This window comes from Strongylocentrotus purpuratus, unplaced genomic scaffold (assembly GCF_000002235.5).
Source record: "Strongylocentrotus purpuratus isolate Spur 01 unplaced genomic scaffold, Spur_5.0 spur5_scaffold_9, whole genome shotgun sequence".
NCBI classification, from domain to species: domain Eukaryota; kingdom Metazoa; phylum Echinodermata; class Echinoidea; order Camarodonta; family Strongylocentrotidae; genus Strongylocentrotus; species Strongylocentrotus purpuratus.
The window spans coordinates 21,715,954-21,731,297 of NW_022145615.1; the positions used below are offsets into that span (position 1 = coordinate 21,715,954).

The 15,344-nt window shown below is 35.5% G+C and overlaps 1 protein-coding gene across 3 annotated transcripts in view; it reads left to right on the forward strand.

Annotated features, from left to right (window-relative positions):
* The first annotated feature begins 234 nt into the window (after positions 1-234).
* LOC764011 (neuronal acetylcholine receptor subunit alpha-7) overlaps positions 235-15,344 on the forward strand; it is a 28,704-nt gene continuing 13,594 nt past the window's right edge. For all 3 annotated transcript variants that reach the window (XM_011675847.2, XM_011675848.2, XM_011675849.2), the window contains exons 1-6: positions 235-373; positions 5,276-5,320; positions 5,944-6,053; positions 7,415-7,677; positions 8,496-8,690; positions 13,062-13,148. In XM_011675847.2, the coding sequence (XP_011674149.1) occupies positions 341-373; positions 5,276-5,320; positions 5,944-6,053; positions 7,415-7,677; positions 8,496-8,690; positions 13,062-13,148 (733 nt within the window). In that variant the 5' untranslated portion in view covers positions 235-340. The remainder of the gene's footprint in view (positions 374-5,275; positions 5,321-5,943; positions 6,054-7,414; positions 7,678-8,495; positions 8,691-13,061; positions 13,149-15,344) is intronic.

The window sequence follows — 15,344 nt, forward strand, 5'->3', positions numbered from 1 at the left end:
CTAATCTGCAACTCAATATTTCTTCTGTTCTATATGTTGTGTAGATTAATATTTCATATTGATCATTATCAACATAATTTTACTTGCAGTAAATCAGGATCTTTTATCATTGATGACATTGGGCGTCTTATAAAAAATGTTGTAAAGTCTTCTAATTTGTCGACAATGGTGTATATAATGATATGTTAGCAACGTCAAATATCAAAGTTTATTATTTTATTTGTCAGAAACGAAAGCTGGTTTTCATGAGCGCAATCTACTCCGAAGCCTCTTCGATGACTGCCCTTATCGAGATTTGACTCGACCATCCAACGACCCTTCCGAACCCGTCCGCGTCGAGATGGGGATCGCTCTCCAACAGATTATTGATGTGGTAAGATGGATATCAGGGACTCGTTTCACAAAACATTTTCAATGACAATGACAAAAATCAGTGACAAATCTGCTGATAACCAATCGGAAGCAAGGATTTCAGTAGCTTATAACAAAAACTGTCATTTGTCACTGATGACAAGTTTTGTGAAACGCTCCCCCCCCCCCCCCCCGAAATGCCCTTTTCATGTTTTCCGGGACGATCGCTCTATCTTTTTGACTTGTTTATCATACATGATGCGATGCCTAATTCACTGTTGCTTTTTTGAACACATAAAGGTTTGATAAATGTTTATGTCTGACACACACATTAGGACATCAATCAACAAAATGTAATGTCTTCAAACTTATAACAAATTATTATTACTGTTGTTTTCATATTTGTTATTTATTATCATTATTATTATTGTCATCATCATAATTGTTAACATTATCGCACATACTGGCGTTATGGTACGTTTGTCAGCAGGTCTACATAAACCAAAAAGATTTTTGTGATTATTTTTCCAAGTAGATCCTGATATTTATTTCTCGGAATAAATTATATTGTGTATACAGCTGTCTCAATCTAGTTATTCAAATTGGTCAACCTTTCCACGCTTATAGAATACGAGCTTCATCTTCGTGATGGATGGTAGAAATACATTCATTCCATCGGATACGTTTTCTTTCGGATTTCCTCTCTTAATTCACGAGTCAGGGAACTTTCTGCCATTCTGCCAGTAAACATACAGTACAATGGCAATGCTTGAGTAATTTCATCACACTCAAAAGTCTCATTATTATTTCGCTTTATCATTGCCGATTCAGGGGCAGAGCTAGATATTCCACAGTTCAAAGCCGTTGATTATTGAGTTAGATTTATTTTCATAATGGAATGATGATTCAAGATTAAGTAACACATATTCCATTTTTCTTTTTATACAGTGAAAGGTCATGGGAGTCGCCCCCTCTGCCACTATTACAGATAACTTGAATTCTTAAGATATCCGCTCATCATATATCCATCATTCCTCTCAGACCCAACCTCAATAATTATTTCACGAGCGCAAAACAAAATTAGGACTGACGGGTTAATCAAAATAATGTATTTTCAAAAACGAGCTCAATTTTATTCAGAACTGAAAATTTAGAAATGGGGCCCTGGCTACTGAATCTAGCCTCTACTTAATTCAATCTCCTAGGCTAGTAATAGTACACACCCTATCCAACCAACTACAGCAGTTTGACCTTGCAAATTGTGTGCCTTCGGGCCCTTTGTGACGTCATAGAGCAGCATCTCGGTTCCCTGGTTGAGTGGTGCATGAATTTACACCGGTCGGGATGTGCGAAAGTGGTTACGTTAAGATATGTGCATGAATGTTATTTCAACATTTTGATGGTGATTGTATGTGGCCATTGTTACTATACTCCGCCTAGCTTAGAGCATAGACTGCGAAATGATTTTTTGACTTTCATACAATTAGATTTTATTTCATTTTGTTACAATTTTCAAATTGGCTCAAGACATCCACGATTCCACGATGAGCATTATTGTCATTACTATGAAGAAAATCCATGTAGACGGACTGAATAGAGTCTTATGATTGGCTTCGGAAAGGAAATTTATTCGTATAACATAATCATTACAATGCTACAAAGTAAGAGATTGAGATATGCAGGGCACCGAAATGGAACGATTCACTACACCATTTATTTTTAGTTGCTTTCATTTATACCATCGTTTTTTTAATTTCCGCCTAGTGTACTTCATTTTATAACATCACCTTTAATGTTTAATCATGACAAAAGGAGGAATGCCAAGTTACTGAATGTTATAATTTCTTTTGATATTCGACATAACATTTCTCGCACTCTGAGAAGTCTTCTTGTTTTTTCTGGGTGTTTCCAAAACATTTACAATAGTTCATGAGCACCTTTCTCTACCTTGCAGACAGAATGGATGCTTGACAATAGAGGGCGTTGCATGGAATTCATGGACAATACCTGCCGCCATTGTATTGCCAATTATTGTATACATAACCTTTGAACAGTCTCTTCTCTTGTCTGCGTTAGTCGCGCTCATTAACTTAATTGGTGCCTCGAAGGAAAATGGCAAGAGTGCGCTTGAAATAGCTTCTTTTTTTATTATACTGATAACAAAATTGAGGAAAGAGAAATATATTAACGATTAGTGTATTGTAAAGGTATTGTTGGGAAAGAAATGGGGCGATTCTAGCTTCAAGCCAATGAATTGTGTACGTGGATATGAGAGCTCGGGGGTATCTATTTAATACAATTTAAACAGTTACAGGAATTGATCATATCTCTGGCAAAAAATGGAAGGATAATCAGACATTGGGATATTATGAAAAACAAGAGTACATTACAAATCGAATAATGAAAGACTATGTCTCGTACGAGAGTACTTTTATATTCCTGTTAATGAAATTAATGAACACTTCCGGGTATTGCAAACATACATGTAATACAGTGGAACATTTTTATTATTTGTAATTTAAAGACCGCCTGTACTAGTTTGGCCAAGGGGGATTAGACCTCCCTGCAAGGTCACTGACAGGTGGTTATCTCATCAAATCAGCTCTCAATTAACATAAGAAAAAGGGGATCATGGGGGACCAACGGGTACCGATTAGGCATTGTTTGCTATGTAGAGGGCGCAAGTAGCTATAAGTAGTGCAGTAGGGCTTTAAATACTGAGAGGTAAATGCAATGCACATAGCAATGAACATATTATAGCAGTGCACTGTGAAATTTACACGCAGTATAGTTCTAAATAGTTCCATCTCCATAATGTTGGTAATCATACGGCATTTCGCTGCAATTATGATATAATTCAATCTATCAATAATTTGATATATTAAATCCTTCGCAAAATTTACGATACATAAATGGCGCTAAGGCACAAGAGCCATAATGAATTAAAGACGATCGTCTAAAAATAGGGCGCAATAAAACATATAAAAAGAGAAGGGAGAGACAGATAGATAGAGAGAGGGGAGGGAGAGATAGAGAGAGAGTGGGATAGAAAGAGAGAGGGAGAGAGAGACGGAGAGAGAGCGACAGAGAGAGAGAGACAGAGAGAGACAGAGAGAGGGGGAATAAGGGAGAGAGAAGGGAGAGACAGATAGAGAGAGAGAGAGAGAGAGGGGGGATAATAATGATCAAGTCCCTCCGACACCTTCTTCCTTCTTGATCGCTCTGTTCTCTCGCATGTCATTATATACCGATGTCCGCCATGCCCCTCCCCCTGTGAAACCAGTGGCCCATCAATAAGTGGACTCCAGAGGGGCGTTTATTTTAAGTGATGGATCATAAAGAGTGGCCGAAAAGCAATAATCATAACTGCAATTGAATTACATTTGAAAAGATTATATAGAATTGAATTGAATAGAATTGAATTGAATTGAATTGATATCTTTATTCATACACGGTCGAAAAATCCCAAACAGTTACAAGACTGATTTCCATTGGGGTCGTGTTATACTTTTTATACAAGTCAATTTTTTTAAAGTCAATCACTATTATTTGATTCAGCAACCTGGTTCAAAACATATCTCAAAATAGCTCTGTATCCTATACGAATAGGAGGGTAGAGTGTTGATCATTTATTTTTATACATAATTGAATTAATTATCAATGGCTGCTTTATTATTCTATCCCATGTTATGTTTGTCTAACCGTACTGAGCCCTGTTTCATTATTTCATGAATGTAACCGGGCCATATTTCCATTATAAACGAATTTGCTCATAGCCAATTATATGCACTGATTTCAAAAGCATATCTTTTAAGATAGCTTGCTATTGAATACCTGCTCGATCTTTGCACTAGACGCATTTTTAACGAAATGTCCATATTTTCCTTTTATAGCAGAGAGCTCTCCTTGAATATAGTTTAAAGCCCAACTTGTACTACTTGGACTACTTGCTCCCTCTATATAGAAAACAATGCCTAATCGGTGACAGTTGGTCCCCCATGAATGATCCTCTTTTTCTTATGTTAATTGAGACCTGAGTCGATGAGATAACCACCTATCAGTGGCCCCCCTGGGTAGTCTAATCCCTCCTGGCCAAACTAGTACAGACAGGATTTAAACAAGAATCAAATGATCTGCGTCAAACATTTTTCTGTAATAAAAAACAAAAGACTCGATTAGAAAGAGCGCGCGGAGGTTGTGTGTATGTCTTGAACCGGTAGATGGTTGAGAGATTAAAGTGTTTCGCGGGACTTTTTCTTTCCGAAATATAAAGCTGAGCCGTCTTCAAGTTTGTCGGTGATCACCCTTTCATGTGCATTATTTAATATTCAGGACTCGCTCACAAGTTGACGTGCCGCTACTCTGTAAATTAGCTCTATCATTCTGATGATGAACTTTCTTTCGACTCGGAGATTACTCTAGGCAAAAAAGACCTCCTGTTTCCAGGAACGATTCTGCTTGTTGTTTCACAAATACTAAAAAACAAACCAGGATTTATTGAAATTTATTATACTACATTAATTTTGTAAGTACTCAACGTGATAAAAATATGAGAGAAGTGCATCATATTTTTGAAGGTCATTTTGTTCGGTTTTTCTCTTTTCTCCTTCTCTTTTCAAGCCCACAATTTCTGCTTTATAGATTTGCGATGGATTTTTTTATTATCGTCACGATGTGAAAGGAATATTGAATGAAAAGCAATCCATGTGCATGAAGTGTGAAAGTGGAGTTAAATACTGAAACATTTAATTTTGCAGTTTGTCGTTCACAAATAAATTGCCTGTACTTAATACAACTTCTTGTTCTTGACAATCAAGCCACCTCTGTTTTTCTTTCTTTCGAGTTTGACAGTTTTTATTTTAAAATTGTTTGTTGTGTTTGATATTGATGTTTCTTTTTTTTTTCTTTTTTCTTTTTATAACAGGATGAAAAGAATCAACAAATTATTTCGAATCTGTGGATGACAGTGGTGAGTTAATACCAGATTGAATAATTGGCATAGTATTTTATGCGAAGATTTATTCTTCGTTTTTCCTTTTTCTTTCTTAATATTTCTTATATAGGGGTTTGATTTTATTGCATTCCATCGGAGTTATCAGATAACATATGTTAATTATTGTTTGAAATGCACATGATAATTTAATTTCATTAGCTAATAGTCCGTTGCCCCAAAACGAAAGAAGAGGAAGAGGAAAAAGAAGTATAGACCGTTTCTCTACTTCTTTTTAATAGTGTTAATATACTCAATACGGCCACAATCATAGTAGACCTACTCTTTTGATAAATATGACCACGCCATGTTTTCTATTTAATATAACTGTAAATTGCATTTAAATCACTGTAAAGAATAGGTGTCAATTATGCCTAGTATATAATAGACCCACTCTATAGGTAAAATGGTTACAATAACAACAATAATAATGATAATCACATTTGTAGCTAACGTTTAAACGTTTGTTCATATGATTATCATTTAATTGTCTTGAATTACTATTTTCGAATACAGGCAAACTCTGTTACCCATCCGTTGAGTTTATCCATTTATGTTTTGTTGGTTTCCTTTCCTTTCTTACCTCATCTTGGATGAGACAGAGATGGACTGATCCGACGTTAGCGTGGAACAAATCAGAGTACGGAGGATTGGATAAGATTCGTGTTTTACCGGACATGATATGGCGACCAGACATATTGGTGTACAACAGGTAAAGGTTGCGCCAGGTTCTCCTTCAGATAATTAGATGAAATTACAGCTCTTGAGACCCAGGAGGACGTTAACTCAATGTTAAAGATATAGACCGGTAGTGGTAAAATTGCGGTTCAACGGTTTTGGGTGCAAAATATCCATTCAGTATTGTTTAAATATTGCCTTCAGAGGTTAAGATGGCAATACTTCAACCTAAATTCGCAAAAAAGCAGAAATATATACCAAAATAATGTTCAATGTTTAAGTGCTTTCGCGATAACTATCCAGGCCGGATCGATATGATAATTTACCAAATATATCAATTAGTAGGCGGTTTCCCGGCAAAATTTGTATCATCACGTATTAGTCAAAACATATTCTTTCACATGATTGGTAATAAGAGCTTCCATTTTATTTTTGTGAGAGGGGGGTGTTTCAAAAACTGGCCTATACCTTTAATTGATACGGGTAAGGGCCTTTTTGCATGGCTTTCAGTCGACGAATTTAACTTTTATCCACTAAAAATCAAAAGGGCGTTAACTCAATGTTAAGTGATATGGGTTAGGACCTTCTCCATCCGGGCTTTCAGTAGACAAAATGTGACTTTCATCTGTTGACAGCCAGAAGGGCGTTAACTCGATGCAAAGTGATTTTAGTTAAGGACCTTCTCCATGGCCTTCAGGGGACAAATTGAACTTACTGCTGAGACCCAGAAGGACATTAACTCCATGTAATGTGATAAGAATCAAGGGCCTTTTACATGCATCGCATTAGATGAATTTAACTTTTATCTGCTGAGAGTCAAAATGGCCTTAAGTAGTGTAAACTGATATGTATCAAGGGCTATTTTTTGCATGTCTTTCAGAAGTTTACACAAATTTAAATGTTAATTTTGTTAGTCGCTGTCGCTTGTTATTGGCATGGAAAGAGTGTCGTAGTGTAGATAAAGGGTAAGGTGATATGTGGGTGACAATATGACGCACCATACTGCTCCTGGTAAATTGGACATACAATGAACATGCATGGCTCCATTCTCCCCATTTAAATTTTCTGGCATAAATTTCAAGGTTTAAGGACCTCACCCATATTTAGAAGAATTTTTGTCGTAATTGTTTTTGGAGTATTGTGGAAGTTATGCATTGCTATAAGGTGTCAATATGGAGATTTGAGATCTTATACCCAATTAAGTCACACGATTGACACCGACACCAGACGAACCAATCAACTATTACATTAAACGGAATAGCCGGTTTGGAGTCGGTTCGTCAGTGTGACTAAATAGAACTCTGGCGTTCGCGACGTCTATAATGATTACTGTATTAATTTATGTTGTTAAACATTGTACCCTTTTAATGAGAACAATGACCATTTGTTTTTTAGTGCCGCCCCCAAGTTCGACCCGACATTCCACACCAAGGTTACGGTGACGAGCGAGGGGCTCTGTGAGTGGATCCCACCGGGTATCTTCAAGACCTCCTGCCCCATCGATGTCACGTACTTCCCTTTCGACATCCAGGAGTGCGAGATTAAGTTTGGGTCCTGGACCTACGGCGGGTTCACCGTCGACCTTGAGCTCCTGTCTGATGAGGTAGCCATGAATGATACCAGCGAGTTCGTCAAGAATGGAGAATGGAACCTGATTGGTAAGTAATAGTCGTGGTTATACAGTGAAACCTGCCTATAACGACCATCCAAGGGAGACATGAAAAGTGGTCTTTATAGACAGGTGCTCATTATGTACGGATTCCTTTAGTACATGTTCCAATGAGAAACCATTTTCAAGGGAAACAGAAAATGTGGTCTCTGTAGACAGAACTGTGGTCTTTATATACAGGTGGTCACTAAGCAGGTTTGACTGTATTACCTGACTGCTAAGACTAGTAAGCAACCAGAGGACCGACGGCTTTAGGTCCTCTCCGAAAGACCTGGTAATAAGGATTAATGCCTTACCAACTGAGCTATCGCGCCTCCTTAAAGATTGTACTCTGACGATGAACAGAGTGCACTTTTCGAAACGCGTCTTTAGGTTACACGAAAGAATACTGTAGTTTGGAATTCTGTTTCAAAATTACTTTTCAGGGACCCGGTCTCAAAGCATTTTTTCAATGGCAAATGACAAAAATCAGAGACAAATCTGCTGATAACCAATCAGAAGCAAGGATCTCACTAGAGAAATAATTCATCTTACAACTTAGACTACTTTTATTATTCCGAATCAGAAATGATCTTTTGCCATATTTGAACAAATACAAGCCAAAGTAAATGTGAAGCCTCCTCACGATTTTATGGATACATCGTGAATTCCTAATTACGAAACGTAACACAATGGATTGATGACTAAAAGCATTATTATTTTATTACCTTTACCAGTAATGGCTAAAAGTTGATACTTATGTTATTCATTCTTTTTTCATTGACTTTATATTTGTTAATTCTTCTTTTCTTTTTGTTAATTTCTTAGGCATGCCAGCCGAGAAAAAGATCAAGAACTACACATGCTGCCCAGAAACATACCCATCCCTGCATTTCTATATCACCATCCGCAGGAGGGCGCTATACTATACGCTTAATATTTTGGTGCCATGTTTGGTTATCTCTTCTCTGGCCTTGGTTGGATTTACACTACCCGTAGAGAGCGGCGAAAAGTTGTCCTTTGGTAATTAAACTAATTTTTATTTCTACTTAAAGCCCGTCTGCATTAGTTTGGCCAGGGGATTAGACCTCCCTGCAAGGTCACTGACAGGTGGTTATCTAATCAAATCAGCTCTAAATTTACATAAGAAAAAGGGGATCATGGGGGACCAACAGGCACCGATTAGGCATTGTTTGCTATATAGAGGGCGCAAGTAGCTGTAAGAAGTGCAGTGAGGCTTTAAAGGTGGTAATGTTGATAATGGTTGATGATATAGACTTCTTGTATAGCGCTCACGTGCGCACGCCGTGACGCTCTAGGCGTTTTCAGTATCCTGATTTTATAAAGGTCCAGCAGAACTTACACTGAACGTCCAAGACTAACGAATAAATCCTAGATCCTGAATGACTTTAATATATGCCTAGCAAGTGATTGTAACTAATAAGTGAGAAAATGAAGATGGGGACGGGAAATCGAGCAAATTTTTGTCTTCTGACCAGCTTAAAGATGAAGTTGAGTTCTGATCATGCGATTGCATTGTGAAAGAAACGGTGTGGAACCGACCAGAAAAGGTTGATCATCTAGCATATATATTTAATATTGAAAATTATAAACTAATTAGAGCTGATCGTAATTATGGACGAGGGGGTGGAGTAGCCTTGTACATTCATGATTCCTTAACATTTAAAGAGAGACCTGACTTAAGTGTAGATGGCTCCGAATATATTTTTATTGAAATTATAAATAAACAAGCTAAAAATATACTTGTTGGAGTAATGTATAGACCTCCTCATAGTAATATTGATACGTTTGTAGATAGATTAGAAGAAAGTCTTTCTTTAATATCGCGTGAAAATAAAATCATATATCTTATGGGGGATTATAATATTAATCTTCTACCACCTGCATTGAATAATATTGGACTTAGGTTACTAACTACACTCTCTTCTTATTCCCTCCATCCACATATTAACAAAGCTACCCGAATAACTAGTATAACTGAAACTTTAATAGACAATATATTTTCGAATATTTTTAATGAAAACAGTCAGAATGGAATATTGTATTCTGATATTTCTGATCACCTCCCCATATTTGTTATTTCCCCTACAATTCAGTTATTTAAACATGAGTCCATGAAGTATATATACGTTCGGAAAGAAACGGATGCTAACATTCAGAGCTTTCGGGCGGACTTAGCATCAGAATCTTGGGTTGATGTATTTAATTTAGTAGTTGCAAATGATGCTTACGATATATTTTTGAATAAATTAATGTATTATTACAACAAAAATATACCTTTGGTTCGAATTAAGTTAAATAAAAAAAAGGCTAAGAAACCATGGACAACGAGGGGCATTTTACGATCGATTGCGACTCGCAATCGATTATATAAGAAAGCGTTAAGAAGTAAAGATCATATTGATTTACATAAATATAAAAAATATAGAAATAAGTTAACATCTATTATTCGGCTATCCCGCAAATTATATTACTCAAATAAAATTGCGAGTACTCAAAACAATAATTCTCTTTGGAATATTATCAAAGATCTTACTGGTAAGAAAAAACATATTAATACAACCATTAATGTTAATGGACAAGACATTAATAATTTGAATGAATGTGCTAATTATTTTAATGAGTACTTTGTTAATGTAGGTCCCACATTAGCCTCTAAGATAGATGCTGGCAACAATCATTTTTCTCAATATCTTTTAGAACCCTCTGAAAATTCATTATTCTTTACTCCCACAACAATTCATGAGGTAGTTAGTATAGTTCAATCACTGAAATCAAGCAAGTCATCAGGACCAGATGGGTTAAGTATGAATCTCATTAAGCAAATAATACACTTTATTGTTTCTCCATTGGTTCATATATGTAACATTTCTCTTTCTACTGGTTCCTGTCCTAACTTATTAAAAATTGCTAAGGTTATACCGATTCATAAAAAAGATGACCCATCTAAACTTCAAAATTATCGTCCCATATCATTATTATCAAGTATTTCAAAGGTTTTTGAGAAATTGGTATATAAAAGATTGATTTCTTTTTTGAATAAGCACGATATTTTGATTCCTAACCAGTTTGGATTTAGGAAAAATCATTCAACTGATTTTGCTTTAATTAAACTTTGTGATAAAATAATTGAATCTCTCGCAAATAAGAAGCATGTTATAGGTGTTTTTATGGATCTGAGTAAGGCCTTTGATACCATTGATCATACAATCTTACTTCATAAACTAGAACACTATGGTATCAGAGGCCTTGCTCTATCCTGGTTTGAGGACTATCTTAAAAATAGAACACAGTATGTTTATTATCATTCTAATAGTTCCTCAAAATTGAACCTCACATGTGGAGTTCCTCAAGGCTCCATCTTAGGCCCGCTCTTATTTTTGATTTATGTAAATGATATAATAAAATCATCAAATATTCTAACTTACATTCTTTTTGCCGACGATACAAATATACTTTACTCACACAAAAATATTGATACACTCGTTGATACTGTAAATCATGATTTGTGTAATATTTCAATATGGTTTAAATGTAATAAATTATCCTTAAATATAAGTAAAACTAATTTTATCCGTTTTAGAACTATTAACTCCCAAGACCAACCACAATGTAATTTGTTTATAGATGGTTTATCCCTGGTAGAAAAACAATCAACGAAATTTTTAGGAGTTATTATTGACTCAAATTTGTCTTGGAACGAACACATTCATAACATAAATATTTTGATATCCCGGAATATTGGTATTTTGTATAAAATGAAATGTTTGATAAATGATAGATCTTTGTTTATGCTTTATAATACTTTAATTTTACCATATATAACATATTGTAATATTATATGGGCAAACTGTAGTAAAACTAAAATAAACTCAATATTTCTTTTGCAGAAGAGAGCAATTCGTATTTGTACACACTCTAACTATCTTGCAAATTCGAACCCGTTATTTAGTCAATTAAAAACATTAAAGGTTTATGATATACATACGCTCCAAACTGCCATTTTTATGTATAAGTACACTTCCAAAACTCTTCCAGCATCTTTCTTAAACTTTTATTTATTAAATGTAAACGTACACTCATATTTAACTCGACATGCTCATGATTACCATCTTAATAATCCCAAACTTAGTTTAGCCCTACGATCAATTAGACACCATGGACCAGATATTTGGAATAACTTACCGAACCATATTAAAACTAGGACCTCCCTTTATTCTTTTAAAGCTTATATGAAAGCATATTTGTTAACTCAGTATAGTTTACTAGATCTTATAACATAGAAATTTAAAAATTATCTAGTTTGTTATGTCTTGAATTGTTCTGTCTTTGTCAACAGAAATGGACCCTGCATACATTTTAATATTATCACCCGTAACTGAAACCAACACACAATTAAATATCACGGTATTAGTCTCTTTTTGTTCCACCAAGCTAAATTTTTTGCACCTTGCACAAATGCACTTCTCAACACGAAATATTTCACTAAATTTGTTTTGTTATTTTCACTCAAAATTAAATCAGCCATGCTCACTTTTAATCACTTCACTTATATCTTATTTAACATTGAATACAATGCAGTTGCATGGGTTGTTCTTTTATTTTGTTAACTCGGCAGAGGCCACGGTCATGTTCAAGCATTTACGCTTACGACATGTGGTCTCCTGCTTTTTCCTTTTGTAACAGTATGAAACTTTTATTTAAACTAGAAACAAACTTTGTCAAACTTACATGTTATTCATTATATTCATTTGTATGTTTCTTTGTATTGATATGAAAAAGTGGAAATAAAACAAACAAACAATAAGAATTTGTGTGTATTGCAAGGTTCTGGAATCATCAAAATGATAAGAAATTTGGCCAAGTCTTGGTAAAGTTACAAACACTTGCACAGAAAGATGTATATGGGACTACACGAACACGTGGCGTAAAAAGCCGCCCCCCCCCCCCGATTTTTACGATGTTACATGCATATTTAAAATATGAAGGCATTTGAAGAGCCATGCTTTTCAGGGAACATGTCTTAACTGATGTTCTTCCATACTTGCATAATAAGAATGAGTAATGCTCACAAATTATTTTTCACCTCTTCCCAGAACTCAACCTTCTCTTTAATCCTAGATCCCCTTGCTAGCTGACTATTTCGTCTGACGATTCTGCCCCCATTCAAAACACTCTAATGATCCTCTAGGTTTTTACAAAATGTTGAACTTTTGATGGGCAATCAACGACAATAACAACTTGATATTATGGGTTGTAGGGCATTTTGTGTTACCAATTACCCAGAAACAGAGGAAGTATGCGATGCGAGTCATTACATATCTAAGTTGTATAAGATCATGTTGTATTAATGGGTTTGTTTTTCTTCAACAGGAATTACCATTTTACTGTCATTGACTGTGTTTATGTTGCTCGTTGCCGAAGCTATGCCTGCTACTTCGGTTTCCGTCCCGCTGATAGGTAAGACTTCCTTTCTTAATGGGATAGTAAAATAAATGTGTTTTTTTTTAAATATTTTTTATTGTGATTTTTCATGAACTGATTAGATAACGTTTAATTAGTTATTGAGAACGAGTGACTTAAAATTGCATTGGAGCACCGACTACGTTTCGAACCCGGAACCTATCGGTTCTACGATCAGAGCCCTGTATTATAAAGAGCTACGATTGATTAAAATCAATCGCAACTTGAAATTAATCGCAAGTGTGGAACTTAAGATACAGGAGTTGCGATTAATTTTAAGTGGTAAACATATCAAACTCTTTTCCTATATATAAATTATTAGAAAGTGTTATATAAGCTGACTCATAGGCCTACAATAATTTTGAAATACGTTGTTTCGATTTATTTGGGACATATCCCATTTTGATAGTCGAAGGTAAAGAATCTTGGGATGTAATATGCAAAAACTGTTTATAAGACATCGATTAGAAGGAGTGGGACTAGTAAAAGTTGGAGGTTTTGTATCCCTTTGATTGATTTAGAAGAAATATATTTCTTGACAACGCAATTACATGCTTACTTAAGTAGCTTTATTATTTTTTCAATGAAGTTAATGATGTAAATAATCGATTTGCAAACCAAGTTCTGCCATGAAATATGATTCCTGTATGGTTTAATGACAAGATCAAATATCTACCCTATTGACATTCCATGACGCATAACATCATGCATGTTCTTAGCAGAATGAATTTAATGTTCCAATAAATTTAATTGTTAGTTATTTTCTAACATTTCATCTTATTTACTTGACCTTTTAGCTCTTCCTCCAGGCTTCTCTTATTTTTATGTTGCAGATCCGCATTCTGAGCCGTCTTGTTTTCTGACACTAACTATACTCCAGTTTAAAGACTTGCACTCTTTCTATACGTATTTGTTTTGTGTTATGGACGGCTTTGCAATGGAATGCGTTCATACGAGTTTTTATTCTCCTGATTTGGTTGGCCTCACTCGATAGGGTTGCGCTGTCATAGAAACGAGATCTTAAATGCAGCAAGCAAACATAGCTCATACCGTATGGACAGCATAACTCCATCTGAATCCGCTGTTCATACGGTGATATTACAGTGTGATTTATCATACCTGGGGGTTTCTTAGCAAGCTGAGATATTTATAGCAGTATCCGGACACCTACCCCCTGGACATCCACCCCCTAGGGCAACCACCTTCAAGGACGACTACCCCCACCCAGGACAACTACCCCAGACAACTACCCCCTAGGACAACCCCCCCCCCCCCCCCAGGACAACTACTCCCTGGACAACTACCCCTACGACAATCATCCTCTAGTACGTATACCCCCAGGACAACTATCCTAGGTGGTAGTTGTCTGGGTGGTAGTTGTCATGGGGGTAGTTGTTCTAGAGGTAGTTGTCCGGGGTTAGTTGTCCTGGGGTAGTTGTCCTAGGGGCTTTCTTAATGGGATAGTAAAATAAATGTTTTTTTTTTTAATAATTGTTTTTATTGTGATTTTTCATGAACTGATTAGATAACGTTTAATTAGTAATTGAGAACGAGTGACTTAAAATTGCATTGGAGCACCGACTACGTTTCGAACCCGGAACCTATCGGTTCTAAGATCAGGGTCCTGTATTATAAAGAGCTACGATTGATTCAAATCAATCGCAACTTGAAATTAATCGCAAGTGTGGAACTTAAGATACAGGAGTTGCGATTAATTTTAAGTGGTAAACATATCAAAATATTTTCCTATATATAAATTATTAGAAAGTGTTATATAAGCTGACTCATAGGCCTACAATAATTTTGAAATACGTTGTTTCGATTTATTTGGGACATATCCCATTTTGATAGTCGAAGGTAAAGAATCTTGGGATGTAATATGCAAAAACTGTTTACAAGACATCGATTAGAAGGAGTGGGACTAGTAAAAGTTGGAGTTTTTGTATCCCTTTGATTGATTTAGAAGAAATATATTTCTTGACAACGCAATTACATGCTTACTTAAGTAGCTATATTATTTTTCCAATGAAGTAAATGATGTGAATAATCGATTTGCAAACCAAATTCTGCCATGAAATATGATTCCTGTATGGTTTAATGACAAGATCAAATATCTACCCTATTGACATTTCATGACGCATAACATCATGCATGTTCTTGCAGAATGAATTTAATGTTCCAATAAATTTAATT